The 12,718-nt window shown below is 46.0% G+C and overlaps 1 protein-coding gene across 1 annotated transcript in view; it reads right to left on the reverse strand.

Annotated features, from left to right (window-relative positions):
- The window catches only part of MPP4 (MAGUK p55 scaffold protein 4), a 296,409-nt gene that overhangs the window by 74,875 nt on the left and 208,816 nt on the right, over positions 1 to 12,718 (reverse strand). The window contains exon 18 of the mRNA XM_086958555.1: positions 5,611 to 5,691. Within this exon, the coding sequence (XP_086814681.1) occupies positions 5,611 to 5,691 (81 nt within the window). The remainder of the gene's footprint in view (positions 1 to 5,610; positions 5,692 to 12,718) is intronic.

Consider the following 12,718-nt stretch of genomic DNA (forward strand, 5'->3'; position numbering starts at 1 on the left):
CTTTTGGGCTTAGAAAGCTAACTTTAAAGCAATGAAATAGCCCATCTGCTGCTGATATCCTTGAGCCTGCATGTGTGAAACCAGAGTGAGGCAACAAAGACACTGATCCTTCCGAAGTCGATAAAATGTACATCACTGTGGTGTAGTTCAATAGCGCCTACGAATCACTGTGCAGTGTAGCCGAAGGCCGTGGCAGACTACACTTTATAAAACACGTTATTTTCAGTCCCATGTAGTACTTCACATTAAATAGTTGCAAAACACCAGGTCAACCCGATATTAAATCGGCCAATTGCAGAAGTTTACACATTACCAGGACAAGGAATTTCCCGGTTGGGTGGGGGTTTGAACTCATGGAGTAGGTCAAAAGGAACTGTAGTCAGAAACACATCACAGCGAAGCCAATGTACTTGGGGTGGATTTAAACTAGAGGATAGCTCAAAGGGTTCAGTGGCTGCTGCTGGAAGCTTCTTAGTTTTAACTACCGAAGAGCAGAGCCTGCTGAATTACCGTCCTGAGTTAGGGAGAAGTATACCACCCACAGTAAATGTGGAAAAAGTAATTCAGTTTTTACCCTTTCATAGCTCTCAAATTGCCCATCACACGTGTGAGTAGGACGCCCAGTTGTTGTGTTCTCTGTATTCTGGTACTTTTTTTTTTAAGTCGGAAAGTTGGTTCAGTGAGTTGAACGTTCGTTGCTGAAACGTGCGGTGATGTGAGAGTAACTAGGCTCTCCATAATTGGGTAGCAATAACACATGGTATTGACAGGTATTTGTAAAAGGCACATGTGGCTCCACCAAATAACAAGCCAATGACCAATATAGGTGGAGAGTGAGGGGTGCTTCTATTTCATACTCCAATGCAGCATGGCTCACAGAGCAGCACTTGCGCTGCCCAGGCTCGACTTAAAAACAGCCTTCCTCCTGGTCAACTAAGCAGATATAAGCTGGAATTTTCCAGGGATCTCTGTGATTCCCCTTTCCTGTTAAACATGCACCTGAGGTCTGTGGCCCAGGAAATATATATCACATTAAATTCCAAATGTAATGAGACTACATCAAACTTCACATCTGTCTGGGCAACCAAACACAACCACAAAATAAGATTACTCCCCTGCCTGAAGCAAATCTATGGATAGACTGAGAGCCACGCCTGCAAAAACGGTCCAACACCGGAAAACCTCTGAATTGAAGAGCCTACAGGTGACATTCTGCCATTTGAGTGGCTGGAGGAACTTTGAGCCACTTCAATTCTAGTGTAAGAAGGAAACAACTTGGAGTGTGGTTGATGGAAAACTTTCTTTTAATCATCACACCACTTCAACATGATAAGCAAAGATTCACCCAGTACTTAACCTGTCACACCTGATTTCATGTGTTTTGGTTCCATTTAATTACTGTAGAGTTATAGATGTTTATGTGTCAAAAAAGATACTACGACACAATAGACTTCAAAATCAAGCATTCACCCGGTTATGTATCTACCTGAATAAATCTGAACACATGTCCCAGCACTTAAAGAACTGCACTGGCTACCAGTAGCACAGCGATTTAAGGTCAAAATACTCTGTAAATGGCACAGGGTTCTTTCACCCCGACACCCCCCTTTCAGCAAACAAAATGACAAGTGCTGCACACGGTTGCCTCAACAGCCACCCAAACATTGGGTCAGATGTATCAAAGGGTTTTACCCATTCGGTGTGTATGGGAAAGTTAGTTTGTACATATGTCCCATGGCCTGAAGAAGGACTCCTAAGAATCCAAGCAATCCCAGGCAAGACCCTGCCATTCAGAGAGCTCACAGTCTAATACCAACCTCCCTGGGGACTGTCTAGAGGCCCCTCCAGCCAGAACCAGGGCCTTCATGTGCGTGTGTGACAAGAAAATGAGACTGGCCAGTATCTCATCCCAGCTCGTTTTCTTCTTATCAGAACTAGGAGAAGGCTCACCGGAGGCTTGGCCGATGTGCCATCTTGCTTATGCAGAAATCCCATCTGGAGTTCTTCTGATGCATCGACAACAGGTCATAGATAGTAAAAGTATAATACTCCCTGTCTGTCTGTAAGAGTCTAACAAGACCCAGCCACTAGCGAAGCACTGTATACTCAGGGCGGCATGTTTGATTTATAGAAACTGTGCACTGTACCCACCCTTCCTGCTGCAGAAACTGCACAACTCGGGAAGTAAGAGAAACTCCGGGAGTGAAAAATTGATGGTTTCAACTCCTGAAAAAGAATTAGTACAAACCAACCAATGCTTCTTTGGGGAATCGCGCATTAAAAACAGAACATCCTTCCCAAAGAGCAGTCCCTTATGCAACAGCTTTAAAAGTATGAGCGATTTTATTTCTGTTTTTAACAGAAAATAGCAGCCCTTAAACAGAACAAGCAGATCGACATTCAGTTAGTGAGCATGAAGAAGATCGAAGTTTGATTTGCATGAAGTTTTCTTCTTATGTGTGTCCGGTGCATTTATGAATGTGTCTGCAACTCATGTATGCTAGCCACAAAATGTCAGCAGGCCTTTGTTTTGAACATTGCGTTCTTTTGTGTCTCTTAAATCGTAGTTGGGTGGACTTTTCAGAAAAGGGGTCTAATAAGTAGGGGGATACAATTGTGACTATGTACAGTGGTGCTTTCTACAAATACATTAGTCATGGAGTCTCTCTCTTTGACTTTAGGTCTAAGTGCCCAAACCTTTCCTTTGGCAACCTACTACTCAACTGAGGAAAATAAAAAAAGAAACCTCCCCGCAGCCTGGCCTGAGAAGCTGCTGCAGATGCACCTGACCCTGCCGATGCACTGTACTAACCGCCACCGACCATGGGTCATGCAGCAGCACGTCTGCCTTTCTCTAGGCCCCCAGTCAATGCACTGTACTGACTGACATCCGTGCCGTACTGCCACTCACCAAGGGTGACGCAGCAGCACACCTGCCTGTTCCCAGGCCCTCAGCCAATGCACTTGACTGACAGGTGCCACACTGCGAGTGACCACGGGTGACGCTGCAGCACCCATTGATGCCTGCACCATTTAATGCATACGCCTCAGGCTCCCTGGCCAAGTGGTGCCACGGCCGCCCGGCCCCTGCCTGTTCCCCCCAACAGGGCCACATTATTGTGGCTGACTGAAGTTGCAGCTGCTCCACCTGTCACCTCCCACTGAAAACAGCACATGACGTGTCACAGGAGCAACGTCGCGGCGACGGCGTCTATCGCCCTACGCAGGAGTCCACTGACTAAATGTCATTGCTAAACTGCAGAACACAACAGAGCCATGAAATTCTACCCCTGCTTGATGAAAGATAAGTGTAATGTTTGGCTGATTCGGTACCGCAAATTGAATCTCACTCTTAATTCCAATAAAATGATTTCACAACCTCGTAGGCGCTCACACTCTTCTTCAGAGAGAAACTAACCCTGCTACACACATAGAAGGCGTGCAGTTCTAATGTGAAGCAAACAGTGGTCTGACTGAAAAAGCTTAAGTTTCACCCTCCGGTCTGTTTGTGCTAGAAACTGCCTGCATAGGCCTGCAACATACACATATAATATACGCCTGGTCCTACAATGTAGAGGACTAAACCTTTCACCGGTTGCTCTCAGGAAATTGGATCGGGGTGATGCAAGGGTTTTCCTGGCAGATGCAGAGGGGTGCTGAATCAATCTCCCAATGGCTGACATGGTACATGGATGGACCAGTCGGGACGTGGGTGCTCTGCGTGCAACTGGCTATTGGGTGAATGGTGGACAGTCATGCAGCATGAGTATGAATGAAAGAACAACAAAAATATCCCACAAATGACATTACAATGCAAAACTCACCCTCATCTCGATCCATTTCTGCACCTTGCTGAAGGCTGCCTCGGGAACCAGCTTCTGCGGGTTGCTTCACAGTGAAATAGATCCAAAGAAAAACAGAAGCTTGCGAGTGGCGCGCGCCACAGCGAGCCATGTGGTTTCACTTATCGCGCCTGTGTCTGGGCATGATAATTGAAACCACATAGCCTATTGGTGTCTATTACTCACACCAAGCGCGTATTGGTGTCTATTACTCACACCAAGCGCGTAATAGACACCAATAGGCCATGGGCGGAGCAAGGCGCCCGCCTTTGGTCAATTGCGTGCAGTCTTTTATAAAAAGACGCACGCAATAGCCAATAGCGGCCCACAAAAGGAAAAGCACACTCACAAGAGTGTGCGATTCCTAGGGCAGCTTCCAAACCCCGTTTTTCACCTACTAAAGGACTCCGCTGCGCGAGCACTACTGCATAGTGCAACTCAAGCACGAGACCTAAAAAGAGGGCAAGAAACGAGCAGAAAAAAGTAAAACAGAGGACAAGAAGTTTGCAGAAAAGGCAAACAGAGGGCAGGAAATGAGCAGAAAAAGGCAAACAGAGGCCAAGAAACGAGACAAGAAGGCACAAACAGAGGGCAGCAAGAGACAGAGCAGAACGAGGGTAGCGCACTACAGGAAAGCTGGACAGAAGGCCTGTCGCAAGGGTAGCTGGCACGTGGACCTTCTCAATCAGGTCATGCTGCAGCCTCCATTAAGTAGGTTTGAGAGCCGGGAGGGGCGCTGGGTGGTGGGAGGAGGGAAACTGTTAGAAGAGTGCAAGAAATGAGCACAGAAAAGCAAAACAGGGGGCAAGAAACGAGGCAAGAAGGAGGCAAGAAGCTAGGAGAAACAAGAAAAACAGCGGGTAAGTAATGAGCAGAAACCAGCAAAACAGAGGGCAAGAAACAATCAGGAAAGGCAAAAAAGGGCAAGAAATAAGCAGTGAAGGCTGTGCAGGCGAAATCTTATCACAAGCACAGCCAAGTGCTGTGCAGGGTAAACCTAAAAAGGACACATTGGAGATTTACAATTTTGTTTTAAGTCCTATCTGCATTTCACCATATTTCCTTAATGTCCTTTTGTTGAAAGAAAAGGCTTTGCTAATGATTTATAGCTTGACAGACGGGTTACTCCATTACAAATATGACAGATGTCCTTATAACAAGTGCCCTGTGGCACTTGTAATAAAATGGAAGAGATTTTCAACTCGTCTGTGAGTGAGTAACCCTTCACCAAACTCTAAATCAGGCCCTCTGAGTTATTGAATAATGTATACAAGTTTAACTCTCGTATATATATAATTGCATATCTTGCTTTAGCAGCAGAAATGCTCTTTTCCTCAAACCTCAATGTGGCACTGTGAACTAGCATCCAAAGGGTTTGTGAAGCAGGAGGGTGAGCCTAATTGTCAGTGTACCAAATAAACTTCACAACTTGTTGTCCTTGATACCTGGTGCACTAGGTTGTACAGATCTGCATCCAGCAGCCAAACACCAGTGAATTAACCTTTGTTTGATACTGTGAAGACACTTGCACAGAAGCAATGACTGCTGGGCAGAAAAGACAATCAAACCTAAAAAGACAGTCAAATGAATCAGAGGGAAGGCAAACAATGGGATGCGCCTTAGTCTAAATACAAGCATCTCATCCAGGGTAATGTATTTTCTGAGATCACCAGTTACCTCCCCTCAATTCATGCTAATATTGTGGCAAAGTGGCCCTCAGATGTATGCATTCTCTCCACAGCAGGAAGTAAAGCGAAACAGCACTTACGTGGAACAGCACTCTGAAAAGTATTCGGATTGATCCCAATTAGCTGCCTTCTTAACTCGTTGACTCCAACACCCGAAGGCCCTAGGTGAAAACAATGCACCTCAATATTAAGTTTATCTCCGTCTTTATATTCATAACAAATGTCATCTCTTGTACATTGTGGGTGATGCTATTTGTCAAACTCATCAGTTTATTCCTGATAATATTTTAAAAACAATTCTCTACAGCTTGACTTGGCAAAAATGGTCTTTCATATGTTACATCCACTACAGTAAACTGGTGCCTCTCTAGCTATAGAGATTAATCTCTGACAACATACTGACCAACAACCTTTATTGACTCCTCTTTCATCATATGGTCCAGTTAATGTAGACCAGTCTACTCATCTACTCAGCCACACACTGAGTCACTCTAAAAAGACGAGCTATTTCATTCTTTGTTCTTTTCATTCAGCCCCAAAGTGTGGTCAATCAGCAATAACTGTTTTTCTATTGGCACTTATCAATCTCACATTTTGATTTTGTTGCACACGATACTCACTATACCTTTCTTCTCATCCTTGTTTGCATTACTGCAGAAATGGGGAGTAAATAAATTACTGCCCATTTCTACAACTGACACAAGCATTCATTTTGGTAATGCTGCATCAACTCATAGTGGCCACCAACGAAAGGGTAGTGGGAACAATGTGCAGATAAATGCAGAAAAGTATGCACTAACCTCGTTAACTGTTTTTTTGTACTGTAACTGAAAATTTAAGAAAGGTAGAGTATGGTATAATTATTAATAAACTGATATATGGATGGGGATATGAAAATAAGCATCTTGTAAGCCCAGCACTGCCATCCAGTCTTCAGGTGCCAGGACAGACACAACCTGAGCCAAGATAAGCTACATGAATTTCTCTTTCTTCAAGAAGGCATTGAGGGGCTCAAGTCTAGTAAGGGGTGGAGGGCTCTGCCCCTTTATGGCACCAGAAAGTAATGGCAATAACAACCACACCCTACTTCTGGTGCCGGCACCATCTTGATGGCTCCTTCGGCCAACAGAGCCTGCAGTTCCTGACACTGCTAGAAGAGACGGTCCTCGGTCACCCATACTGGGGATGGTGGCAAAGATGGAGGGGTTTCCACAATGGAAAGGATATAATCCATCTGCACAATTTGAAGCACCCGCAAGTGAGGTGTGATTTTAGCCCATTGTAGCAGATGGTGCATGATCCTGTCACCAACAAGATGACGGTGCTGGGTGGAGTGCTCACAAAAGCAGATTGGAGGCTGCGGCAGCAAGAGGGGTGGGGAATTGGACAACGCACTGGGACTTGATCCTGACTCCTCGGTGGGATCCGTGACCCCGGCCATGAAAGGGATGAGAATCCTGCTGGACCGGTTGATAGGGTGGTATTGTGAACACCCACAGGAGCTACAGCTGGGACCATGGAAGGGATGAAAGGACTGTTGCTGTGGTTGGAAAGCCCGAGAGAGGCCTACAGATCTGGTGGTGCTTTGGCTCCCATGAAACCACTCGAGCGCAGTGTCCGTATTGTCACAAAATAGGTTAGAGCCAGCGAGGGGCATGTCAATGTAGGATGTTTGGGCATCCCTTGAGAACCTAGTGGGCTGCAACCAGAAGTGGTGCAAAGTGCCACCATAGAGGCCATGGCCCTGTCTAGGAAGTCTATGATGTTAGGTCTGCACCTGATGGTGAACTTGGCAGCGCCAGACCGTCTAACAGTGTTTGGTTTAGGACGGCACAGCCCTCTTCTGGTAGCATGGGCAGTAGCTATGCAACGGAGTCCAGGAGAGCATGAAAATATCCTACCGTAAGGCAAGCAGTGTCCACTGATCACAAGGCCAAGCTGGTGGAGGAGAACGTGCAACTCCCAAAAGTGTCCAGTCTCTTGGATTCCCTACCCTCTGGAGTAGAAGAGAAGGCATTTCAGTTAACCATAGTAGTTGAGGTCTGCACAACCAGGCTATCAGGGGCAGAATGCTAGGAGAGGACGGTTGGGTCTCCTGGGGTGGGACGATGCTGATGGGTAGTGCAAGGTTTTGCCCAGGCCCCAAGTTGAACGTATGTAAGGGACTCGTTAAAAGGAAGCAACAGCTCGACAGATGTGACATCCAGGTGAAGCACCTCCGTCAAAACATTGGTCTTGACCTTGACGGCTGACAGTTGCAGGTCAAGGACCTGCGGTGTGCTATGTATCACTGTTGCAAAAGATGTGCCATCCTCTGAAAAAGGGTTTGGCGGTGAAAGCATACCACTGGCGCCTCCTAGCTGCTCATCTGAATCTACAACTCTCTTCATTATCCCTCCCTCCGGTATCCAAGGGTGGCAAGTTCAGAGGTAGATAAGGCTTGAATTGCGCCAGAGTCAACATTGAATGGGTTATGGCGGCTCTGTCTCTAAGTCGGAAATAGCAATAGGGTTGTCATCCAGTGACGTCGGGTTATGCACCAGGAAGAGTGGGTGGGAGCACCCATGGAGGCATAAGACTTGATCTGGTGCTGGGGGAAAGCTCAGCTCCGCGGGGCCCAAACAAAGACCATAGGGAGTCAAAAGGCCAAAGATGACATGCATCGCATCATAACACTGTTTTATTTGGAGGGTATCGCTCTGGCTCTGGGGAACTAAGGGAAGCACAGTGCCAGGCCAGCTGCCAGCTCTGCAGGTGGAGTGCAGGGGCTGGGCTTTGATACATGTTGTCTGGATGGAGAAACCGAAGACCAATTCAGCTTCTTTTTCTTCTGTTTATTGGACTTACCTGACTTAGAGGAGGACATTTTGTAGCAGGATGACAGCTGTCTGCTGGAACGACTCCGGGAGCAACACCAAGGTCTCCCTTGGGACTGAGAATGAGTCACTGACTTCCTTTAACGTGTTACCAGGAGCTTGAATGCTTGTTCACAGATCGCCTTGGGGGTCTTGGTCTTGGCTGGAGCCCAGGCGCAAGAGACAGACCAAATGGAGATCAGACACAAAAATCTGTCCATAACGTTCCCCACAAGGTTTAAGATATGTTGGTTTGTTAGGGGACATATCCCTACAACACTGGGAGAAAACTGCTCAAAAAGAGTCGACAAAAGTCCCAAAAAGATTATTATAATTATTTTTATTTTTTTATTGAAGTAGCGCTCCGAATCTGCGCTTTTGGCATGGAAAGAAAGGAACTGATTTCAGCATGCCAGAGTGGTGTCTATATAGGCATCACACACAACACTTCCGACACAGACTACACCAATATGAAGCCAACTGAAGCCACCTATGAGTGTAGAGTATTGCTCAAAATTTTCCAGATCTGTAGTGTAGTTCCTATTTTCCCAATAGGCCCTGCGCATTGGAATAACATAAACAGTAGTATGGACGTAGAAGTGCGGATCTTCCAGGTCTCCACTGACTATGCTAAACTTAATTGGGTTTGTTACCAACTAGCTCAGAGGTCACTGGAAACTTTCTTGACTGAATAGGAAGTGATCAGCTTCCCTGGTACAGACAAGAAGGGATTCAGTTTTCCAACAACCGTGCAACATGACAACTTTGCTCCTCAGATAAGAGTCAATCTCTAGAGTCGTGTGAAACAATAGACAGTTATTTTACTCAGTCAGTTGTTGTGCAGATTACTTTCACAATATGTAGAGAATAGAGAGACGGGCGTTTTTAATAAAAGGTATTATTTATTGAACAGTCTTTCTTCTCATACAAGAGAAATGAATTGCCACAATTGCAAGACTTGTTATTATGAAAAGTGCGTACAGTAAGATGAGTATCGCGAAATAATACTGTAAAAGCATTGATATGGTTTCTTAGCCATACAATGGTTTAAAATGAATAAAACATATATACATTCATATATACATTCAGCTAACGTACTCAACTGGTGCTTCTAACTACGCCTACCCCAGTGTACCTGACCTAAGCCTAATACTTGGGAGGGAGTAAGTAAGTAGCAGTTTAAGTTAAGTTGGTTTTGCCAAGGTTTGCTTCAAGAATTCTCTCTAAGGGTTTAGTCAACACCATACCTCTGAAATAGAATGTTGGAGGTCTGGTATCTCCTTCCAGGGAATCGATATCCCAGTCACTCGCAAGAGTGGTCTGGAAACGCCGGAGCTGGATTTCTCGGCAGGAGAAAAGACAGCATCTCTCTCAGCGCGTCAAAGAGGAGGAGGAGGAGGGGCAGCGTCCGCGGGCAGCTTGCATCTGCTGGGCTCTTGCAGGGGGACAGCTATTCAGCTCCTGTGTTCACCACACCATCGTTCGCAGCGATAGCATCAGCAGCGATAACGGCAGCGATGTCTATGAGGCAGCTAGCATTTGCTTAAGGCAACGTTGGTAATATTTATACCTGAAAGGTGCCTGGTTTGACGTACGTTTTTGGACATAAGACGTCAATAAAGATGTCACTAGGAAGTGATCGTCTCTCAGTGCTCATTAGAGTTCTATTACTAATCAAAACATAGCAAGCGGGGCTTTCCCAGGTTGCTGAGTTTTATCTTGTTGAAGAACTCGGAGTGTTAATCTAGGAATCTTAGATAGTGGCTTCTGCTGTGTCATTTGCACTAATGAGCTGCAAAGGAAGTTGCAGAGGAAGCGATTCTGAAATGTGGCTCTGTTCGTGTGAGGTCAGAGACGAGTTTCTGAATATTGCATTTGATCGGTTATGCCAATATAGGGGTACAAAGGGATTATAGCCGTATAGGGGCATAAGGTCACAGTATCGATCAGGGTCCTAGATTAGAACGCGACACCCACTCCACGAATTTATGTCCATCAAATTACTAAAACTATAGCAAAAGATGCATGTGTAACATTGCCCACCCCAAAATACATATTTGCATTTGAAATAGGCGTATTTGAAATACGTTAAATTATAGGTACTGTACGTCTTTAAGCATAGAAACCATTCAAAATTATAGCATATGTAATCAATGAACGATTTTGCAAAAAAATAACACATGAAATATCTCTTAATACAGAAAAGAAGGGCGAGATAATTTCATCACATAGAAATGCATTGCAGTAAAATGTGCTAGAGGCTGGTGTAAAGTTATTATGTCTCTAGATTTACCTAAATAGAAGTAGAAGCTTCTGTTCTTTATGAATAGGTCTACTTTAAGCAAAGAATTTTCGTGCCAGAAAAAGGTGAATATCTTTTAAAAAGTGTTCAATTCAAAAAAATTCTTGTTGAGCGGGGGAATAGAGTTCCAACGCTTTTCAGCAGTTTTTGCTGTTCAAAACTGAAGGCCGAATTCAGAGTTCATGGGAACGCTGTGTGTCGGAATGCTTTTTCGAAAGTTATTGTTTCTGTTCGGGTGAGAACATCATATCAGACAGGCTCTCAAAAAATTGGTCTACAAAATCAGGTGACAGTTCGACCAAATTCGATAGTGCTGTTGTTAGACCTGGCATCATTGGCTTGAGTCTCTCCTCCATTTTTTCTGTTTGCCTCCACTGTTTTACGATGTTTTTGCTGGTATAATGCTTTGGGCACTGTGCACTGCTGATCAGTGCCACAGTGCAAGTGCTCCCTATGTAAAATTGCTGTATTGATTGAATTCCATGTTTGGCTTATTTGGTTTACTGTCAGTCCCTAGTCTACTGCACCAGGAGTGCCAGGGCTTGTAAATACAAATGCTGCTCGTGGGTTTGCAGCACCTGTTGTGCCACCCACAAGAGCGGCCTAGTAAAAGTATGTCTGAAGATCTGCCATTGCTAGACCTGCGTGCAGTCTGGTACTGTCACGCTGACTGCGCAAGTACGCCTACTTGCCAGTCCCTAAACCTTCCCTTAACTTCATGTTAGTCACCCTATGGTAGGCCCACGGGCAGGGTGCATTGTAAGTATAAGGTAGGACAAGCCTGACCAAGTTGGCATGTCCTAATAGGGAATTACAGCCATATTCGTTTTTCACTATTGCGAGGTAACCTGCCCTCCATTAGTTAGAATGGGCCGCCAGGATTATTAATGCTATGATCCTAGCTGGCTCGGGGAGCATGGTGCAATGTCGAGTTTGGTATCCCTGAACTCGGGGTTTAATAACGCATCCGTTGGTGTGGATGGTTTTTGGACTCTGGGTTTGAAAATAGCACTTTTAGAAAGTGGCTATTTTCTTGTCTAACTATTTCTGGTTTCTGCTGGTTTGGTGTGTGTATGACAGGAGCTGGGTGGCTCCAGAGTTCTGCTGAGTCAGTGTGGGATGAGTGGGACATTTGCATTGAGAGTAGAGGAAGAGTAGCTCCTGATAGCCTGCCCTGCCTGATACAATTCTGGCTCCACCTCCTGCCAGGCGACTGCTGGCTCTGTGCCTGCCATGGACGATCCTGGCTCCACCTCCTACCAGGAGGCAGATAGCTCTGCTCCTGCCAGTGACAATGCTTGCTCCACCTCCTGCTGGGCGTCTGAGGACCCAGCCCTGCTCAGTGAATAGGCCAGGTGCCTCTGCCTGGCTACACCCACAACAGACACAGGATGTTGGGAAATTCCCCTGCATGGACAAAGGGATCAAAGCCAAAAAGGGGTATAAGAGAAGGACCCCTAAACCGAGACTTTAGATCACTTCTGACAAGGAAACCTGAACCAAGGACAAGAAGCCTGCTGATCCAAGGACTTGCCTACCCCTTCTGCCAGTGTGCTGTTTGCTGGGGGGAATCCTGCAGTGCTTCTTTATTTTTGCCAAGGAACCAGGAGAGAGGAACTGAGTGTGTACTCTCAAGCTTTGCTAAGAAAATCTCCAAGGGTTGGAAGAGTGCCAGCCTCCTGTTGAAGTCACAGGGCTAAAGGACTTCATCTGCTAAAAGTGCTTGTTGCTGGATCTTGAGAATCCAGCACCTCTGAAAGAAACCAGCAAATCTCGACGCCGACGGACGTCGCCGAATCGAGCTCGACATCGTGAGTAACGGCTCCAGTGTCCGCTTCCTCGACGCCGGCCGCCGGGCCTGATCGACGCCAGCAGCAACTCCAGTGAGTAGTGAGTTCGGCTCCAGCTCCAAGTGACCTTGTGTCTGCACCGCTGCTGATCGCATCGACTTCGTGCCCTCTCGACGCCGTGATCGCTGCTCACTCTTGCAACAGCATCATCGACATCGACGACTACTGAGGCCTGATCGAC

This window comes from Lissotriton vulgaris, chromosome 2_1 (genome assembly GCF_964263255.1).
Source record: "Lissotriton vulgaris chromosome 2_1, aLisVul1.2, whole genome shotgun sequence".
NCBI lineage: Eukaryota > Metazoa > Chordata > Amphibia > Caudata > Salamandridae > Lissotriton > Lissotriton vulgaris.